At 38.3% G+C, this 7,627-nt stretch overlaps 1 protein-coding gene across 1 annotated transcript; it reads right to left on the reverse strand.

Moving 5' to 3' along the window:
- Positions 1 to 1,343: 1,343 nt before the first annotated feature.
- Positions 1,344 to 6,508, reverse strand: sostdc1.L (sclerostin domain containing 1 L homeolog). The gene is made up of 2 exons (XM_018267346.2): positions 6,247 to 6,508; positions 1,344 to 3,346 (listed from the first exon to the last, which is right to left on the reverse strand). The coding sequence occupies exons 1-2, from the start codon at positions 6,446 to 6,448 to the stop codon at positions 2,907 to 2,909; spliced, it is 642 nt and encodes a 213-aa protein (XP_018122835.1). The 5' UTR covers positions 6,449 to 6,508; the 3' UTR covers positions 1,344 to 2,906.
- Positions 6,509 to 7,627: the final 1,119 nt, after the last annotated feature.

Raw genomic sequence — 7,627 nt, forward strand, 5'->3', positions numbered from 1 at the left:
GAAGGAATCCTGGGGTCCAAGGGTGGCCTGTCAGTTTTGTAGGTGACGGTAGTTACCAAAGTCGCCTGTGTCAATTGCTGCAGTGCAGTTGTAACGAAAATCTAAGGGTCACATTTACTAAAGAGCTACATCCTCAACATTATGTCAGTGACATCATATCCTGTATTCCAAAAAAGTTATAAACAAAAGTCAAAATGCTGGAGTTTTTTCCTTATTTAAAGCGGGATTACGTTTACAAGTTGTAACTGTTAAAAATATCTTATTTACACTTTTTTAATATTTGAAGTTCATGCTACATTTGTCTTAAGCTGGCCAGAGGCACAAAGACCCGATTGTACGAATCCTTGATTCGTACCATTTTCGGATCGTGTGTGTAATGTCCCGACATCTGTCGTGCCATGCTGATCGGTCGTTTGGTTGATCGGACAGATAATATCTCTGCATGTATTGCCGATCTGACGATTTTCAGTGGGAGACACTAGCTTTTGTTGGACATAACTTTCTTACGATTACTGTAGGGGCAGAACATCCCCTGATCTGTTCTTTTTCTACTATATTTGATATGAAAGGTAAGTCGCAGGTCGGGAGATGGGGACGTTCGATAAGTCCGATTGTTCGTGGATTCTAACGATCGGATCTTTGCATCTATGGCCAGCTATAGGGTGGGCTAATGGCCTAGGACAATAAAGGATCTTTGTCTTCATTTTGCTTCCTTGGATATTTTTAATCAATAAATGTGACCACTTCCAGCAATATCACCAACATCACTAATAAATGCACACCTATGACCTTTATATACCCACTGAATTTAAGTTAACATAAGTGTAAGTAAGTAAGCAAAGTTTTGCTTGGAAGAAAGTAAAGCTAGAGAGAATTTGTTGGGAATCATTGTTGACAAAAATAGGCCAGTGTATTCTTCTAACATACTAGACAAAGTCTAGCAAAGACATCAGAAGCAAAAATTTGCATATTAGTAAATATCTCCTAGGATTCACTTGTCACTCTCATGGGGAATGCCGGAAATGACACCAGAGAACTTTAGAGGGCTATTGCGTCTGATTTGCATTGAAGTGTGAGCGCAAGTACGGCCTATTTGATGCAAGCAGCCACAGATGCATCAGGTGCAACTCCCCCTGGTGACTGCAGTGACTCTAGAATTATGGGGAAAATGCTGTATTGTGGGTGAAAAACATGACAGTTTTATCTGATATTGCACTCTGTAGTATTTTGTATTTAAGTACATGTGAAATTCTCAGTCTCACTTTAAAATAAATAATGTAACTGTAGACATGTTCAGGTTCCAGTTTTCTGTTAAAGTCCAAATAAAAGACTGACAGTTTTGATTCTGGATTGCACAAAATAGCTTTTAATGAACATTCAAATATACTGTGCTAATAAAAATATCACAATGTAAAAATATACCACAAATACTACATATTTATTTTACATTATCTACAAAAAAATATAGCAGGTGGCAATCTACTTACAAACTGTAGGAAAATACTCAAAAAGCTATAAAACAGAATGAACTGTACAGATGAAAATCACATTCAGAAAGCTTTCAAACCTTTTAAAATGTCACAGGTCGCATACATGAGGTTTGCGGTAAGTCACGCTGGAGTGGTAGATGTTTGCATAACTCCAGGGACTAATAAATATGTTTCATGCATTTTGGGGTTTTATTGAATCTATCCCTATAGGAATCAACCACCCCACATTTTATGGACATTTTTAAAAAATTGCCAACCATCTCTCTCTGTTTGTAAAGCACAAGAATTTTTATTCTGGCTAGATTAGAGCTGAAAATCTATTCATCATTACTATTGATCAGTTGAATTGGATCAAACTCGATTCGAGTTTTTTCTCAGAAAGAATCTTGAATGTCAGCAATTCGGCAAGTTTTAGATGGTGAATAGTCGAATTTGAATTCTTAAAGGGACAGAGTATGATAAATCTCAAAAATTGAATTTGAATTTTTTTTAAAATACTCAAATCTAATTTGGTTACCTCCCTAGTCAAATATAGAGCTTTCGAATTTTTTTTTTTGGTCAAAACTCTAAATTTTCAATTCAACCATTGATAAATCTGCCCCTTAGCTATACTTTCCTTTCAAGACAAACATTTGGCCCCAAAAGTGGACTTTATTCACCAAAGTTTGTGAGCACATTTTACACAAGCGCTCTCAACAAATATTAGCATTAGCATTATTGGCTGATGTGTTGTTGACCTTCATTTTTCTATAGTAGGGGTCTGCAGCACATGACTTCCCAGTAGTGGGAGTAGATTTATACCAGTTACCCCAATAAACAATGGCTGGGTTGCCACAGTTGCAAATCCCTGGTTTGTAGGAAAAATAATCCCATGTACAGACCAGCCCTCACTTATATTAATAAATACAGGGGATTTATTGTTCAATATAATATACTTTTCTGCCTAGGTTAAAAAGGGCTTGTTATATGCAAGTGTTATTTTTTTTTACCTTTAAACACATTTAAAGCAAAATCTATGAAAACTCTTTCCCTTTAGCAACCAATACTTCCTTGCCACAAAATATTCAGCTGTCAGCCCAAATGTATAAGGACCATATACCAAGAAGAGGGACTTTATAAATTATTTTAAGATACAATTCTAGTACATAACTTGTTTAAACCTGTTTGAAGCACCTTTTACTTTTCAATAAAAGTATTACATACAAAACTTCCTTTTATTCTCTGGAAAAGATACGTCAGTCCTTCAAAATGACGTGGAACAAAATAGGATGAAAGTGTTATTTATAATGTGTGTTCTCCATACGAACAATCTTTATCACAAAAAAACCCCCCGGGTTTTCCATCTCCATTTACAAATTCAGTCTTTTGGAGACATATTCAGTCAAAAGAAGCAGTTCAGCGTTTTGTATCTTTTCTCTAGCTAGGAATGTGTTTGGACATCTTGATTAGTCTTTTCTTATCACGGTTGTGGTGGGAGTGATGATGTTGCTGAGAGTGAATGGGTTTGATTGGAGAAGCTCCTTCGTAGTTATGGCTGGATTCATTGTGCTGTCTGGTGTACCTTTTGCACTTGCAGGAAGTTACCACTGTGACTTTGTAGGTTCTAGTTGTGCCATCCTCACACTGCAACTGGATACGCTGAGTGCGGGTCTTGTCATTGACACATCTCCATTCCTGAGAGCTTCTTCGACTCCAATATTTCAGCCCGTAGCCGCCCCCGATCCAGTTGGGCAAAATAGGAAGAGGAAGACACTCTCCAGCACAGACCAGTTCTTTCAAAGGCTGGATACTGGTACACTGTCCATCCGAGATGTACTTGGTAGATCTCAGCTCTCTGCATCCAACCTGGTGGTGATCTACCAAAGAAAAAAAAATCTCCATTTATCAAGGGCATAAGACGTTTCTCTATATGTCATAACATAAATTGCATGCAAAATGAAATCATGTTCACTCAATTCTAGTCTAGATTTCTAGTTAGAATTTTCACTGGTGCACACATTCTCAAATGAAAAAACCTCAATATAGGGAGTTTGGTGACCTTTTTAAAGAAACGTGGCCCATGACCCCATGCATACTTAAAGGTCAGAGATCGCATCATGACCTTTTATATACTTTTAGCTAAATTTGACGAACCTCACGTGACAGGGACAGGGTAACCTAGTTTTGCCGATTCTATAATGACAACTATGTATTGAAGTACCAAACATTTAGAACAGTCATATTGCTGAAAATGAGATTTGTTCTTGCTTATACTGTAGGTACAAGGACTAGAAATTGAATATCCATGCCCGTCAGCCCCTTTGAGGATATTTGACACGCCCTATGAGTTCCTGCCCTAATTCTTTTTTTTCATGGAACCTGAGATGTGCCCATATGCTAAGGATATAAAATAAACACAGGGCACTTTGCTGAGCGAGTAAATGCTTATGGGAGAAGTAGACTGTGTCAAGTACATTAGTCCATGTCATGACATCTGTCAAAACAACTCTTCATCAGGGGGAAAAGCCTCTTGTATCTTCAAATGTTTGGCCTGTTGTCTTGATTGAATATTATTGTGTTTGCCTGAGTTATGGCAGGTTTGGAGGATTCAGGTTTCTCTGGCCATTTCTGCAACACCATAAATTTTAGGAGACAATTCCTCTCCTCCTTAAATTTAGGGAGCCCAGATACTTTTTTTATATACTTTAAGATTAATGTACTATGGGAATTAAGCCAAATGTAGCTTCTGTTCATCTAGATCCAGATAGCCCGCCACCCACCCCTTCAGACAACTAAAATTGGGATAATGCCTTAGGCGAGAAGAGGGTGGTGGAGGTTTTATTAGAATGTGCTTATGTTTACTTTAGCCAGAGGCTTCCAGCTCATAAGTGCTCAGCCAGGAAGTAAAAACAAATGCTGGAACTAAATCAAAGTGTTTCATGTCTAGATAATACTTTACATTGCTGAAGTGCCACAGACAGGTGAGAGTGGAAAGAAATATAACAATTAGCCAGCTTTTCTTTTTCCTATCTACAGGTGTTGACATAGTGATTTTTAGGAAGGTTAAGACAGATTCATATCTCTTCTTCTTTTCTGGGTGGAAACTCTTGAGGGAATGTATTAAGCACTGCGACAGGGAGATAAACAAGGAAGCGACTTCCAGACAGGTCCATTTTAAACCTATTCCTTTTAACAGATGACAGTACATACTGATTTCCTGTGCATCATCATTTGGCAATATAAAACTTTTCTACATTGTTTTCAATTGATTTACATCTAAGAATAATATGCTGTTGACGTCTTTTATGATAAAATTAAGGGGATGTTGACGATTAGTATCATTTTTAAGACAACATGGAACTACTAGTTTTTTTTTTTTTAAGTTCAGTTATGTTTTAAAGGTGATTCCTACGCCTTACCCATTGCCTAAAAGTCTTCCAAACTTTTAACACTGCATATACGTACAACTGCATGTGATATATAAGTTCTGTAACGTGTCTCTTAGAGGGTTTAAGTTGCTAATGTATATTAAGCTAATTACTATTTTGTTACTAAAAGTGCTAAAAAAAAAAGGCAAAAATGAAAAGTGTACTGTATGCCTTTATACAGTATGTAGTGTGCAGTTTGGTGGTGGGAACAATAAAAAAAAGGCAATATGTTTATTTTCTGCAGCAGTTTAATAAGTTAACACCTAAGAAGCGGAAAGCAGCTTTGCTGGAAGGCAGAGAGCTTCATGACAATTAGAACTTTACAGCAGCTACAAATCCCTAAAATTATGATCAATACCCTGGGTCTCTAGCTATTCCCTGCCATGGACATTTAATTACTGTATGCTGAAAATATAGACAATGTATTATTTCCAGATACCCACCATATACAATATAGCTATAACATTGTGCTCATAAACCCACTGTACCATGCACAAATATCCATTGTATAATCCACATATGCCCACTGTTTACTGTACACGTTGTATCATGCACATTTACTCACTGTATCGCTAAAACATAGCCACTGTATTGTGCACATACTGTATAGACACTGCATATGTAACAGCTATATTCTGCATTTGAAGCCACTGTATCATGGTACAAGTTGTATTATTTATGCCAGGGATCTTCAGCAATTGATGGGGTGTTGGGAGCTGTAGCAGCAGATGGTACACATATCTTATTTATTCTGTCCTTTTAATTATTTCATTAAAAAGCGTTTATAATGGGCAGAGTCACAGTACAGGGAGAATTTCCCTGTATCTTGATAAAATCGCTTGTAAGAAAATGCACATGCATCATAGCAAATTATAAAAACAGAATTTTCAGCAGGTTTTTTTCTAACCACAACCCAAAATGTTGGGTTTGACATAGATCAGAGAGCAGACACAGTTCAGTAACACATTGTGGCGCTGGACAAGTATAGGTTGAACCCATCCCTGCTGCAATAATATTATATATATGGACAAATTATTTTTATCTATTGCATATCTACGCCGGGACTGAGTAGATAAAATAGTCTACTTGACATAAGAAATGCATTACAGAAACAATGTAGTGATCTGCACATAGCATGGTCGTTCCTATCAAAAGTTCCAGATTACCAGCAAGTGAAATATCTGTCCCCTGTGTAAAAGCAGTTATTCCAGTATAGGAAAAGAAAGATCCCTAGAAAAGCACAGCACATTAGGTAACTGGCAGATATATGCCTAATCTGACACTTAGATGATTGCAGATGTGAGCAGGAATTCCACCACTAAGTTAAAAAGTAGAGGGATGTAACTTACTTGTCCTGTCCAGAGCAGAGTTAGCAGTGTTTCTTCCTCCATTTCTAGCCTGGTTCAGGGTGCTGCTGTTTGCACTCTCTTGGGTGTGTTTATCCACTTGGGAATACAGGATTTCCGTGGCATCATTCTTAAAAGACGTGCAGCTTTCAATGAGGATGCACGCAAGGTAGAACATGCAGCAGTGAAGCCTTGAGACAACCATTGTTTGTTCTGCGGAGTCCCTGTGAGTTACTCTCCAAGCTTATTACTGTGAACTAGCTTGCTGATGCCTTCCCTTTATATACCCGAGGGGGGGGGGATTGGCATTCATTCAGGTGTCAACTTATGGAGAGAGAGCTGGAGAATGAAAAGCTCAGGGAAATGGTGGGAGGAGTGTGAGATGTAGGAGAGGGAAAGCCCTGCAGTGCAGAAGGAGTTGGATTTCTCCCTCACACACACAGTAAGGAGAAGGAAGAGGCAGTTACAGAGCACTAAATGTCTGCAACACAACATCTAATTCTGAATGGAATGAATGACTCTCAGTCATAGAGATCTTTTAAATACACTGAAACCCAGTTGACTGCAGAAAGGTTGGGAAGCTTCCTACTTTAATTTCTATTCATCCAAGCCTAGACAAGGAGTGGCCAGAAGAACTGAAACCCAGCTCTGATCCTGTGTCAGTTCCTTGGGGCATAAGAATGTCACTCTGCCTCCATGTGCCTCGGGCAACAATCCTTCATTCCCAGTTCTGCGGCATCAGCACAAACGCCTGCAAAAGCATATGTGAAACTAGTTTGACTAGACAAGATTAGAGCCATTTGTGATGGATCAAAGATTTCTAAGCAACATCATAAAGTTTTATCTCGGAGATAAAAAAAAATCCATTATTCAATGTATGATTTCCATTTTACTGATATGCTGCCGAGTTTCTGAACCACCAGACCAATGAGGTCTAATGACAAATGCTCAGTTGAGAAACACATCCATTAGTATTGACAAGCCCAACCCATGTTCCTTTGCCTCTTATTTAATAACTTTGTGATTCTGGCAGGTGTAGTCCAGTTACAGGTCTAGGGCCATTGGTTGGGCACTTTTTCCATAGGGTATTATACTTACCCTGACTTAAACTAAATGCAGAATATTTTGCAGTTATCCATTCATGGTACTAAATGACTGTAGGGGTCATGTACTATAAGGAAGGCATTGTGCAAAGTGTCCCTCTTTTTTGCACACTGCCTTCCTTGTATATAGAATTCGGGCAATCACTATGAATACAGAACTGTCTGTCCCTAAGTTGCATCTCATTCAGGCACGCAAGTTAGGTTGGCAGGTGGTAAGGAGAGGGATAACCTGAACCCCCTGATGCTTGTGAAACTTGTGCTGGATTTTTTTTTTCTTGCTC

Source organism: Xenopus laevis, chromosome 6L (assembly GCF_017654675.1).
Source record: "Xenopus laevis strain J_2021 chromosome 6L, Xenopus_laevis_v10.1, whole genome shotgun sequence".
In the NCBI taxonomy this organism is placed as follows: Eukaryota; Metazoa; Chordata; class Amphibia; order Anura; family Pipidae; genus Xenopus; species Xenopus laevis.

Bases quoted from the DNA above. Each gene is read 5' to 3' on its own strand.
- sostdc1.L (XM_018267346.2), bottom strand. From the start codon at position 6,448: ATGGTTGTCTCAAGGCTTCACTGCTGCATGTTCTACCTTGCGTGCATC. The intron at 3,347-6,246 runs GTAAGTTACATC...TTTCTTTGGTAG, and splicing joins CTCTGCTCTGGACAGGACAA to ATCACCACCAGGTTGGATGC.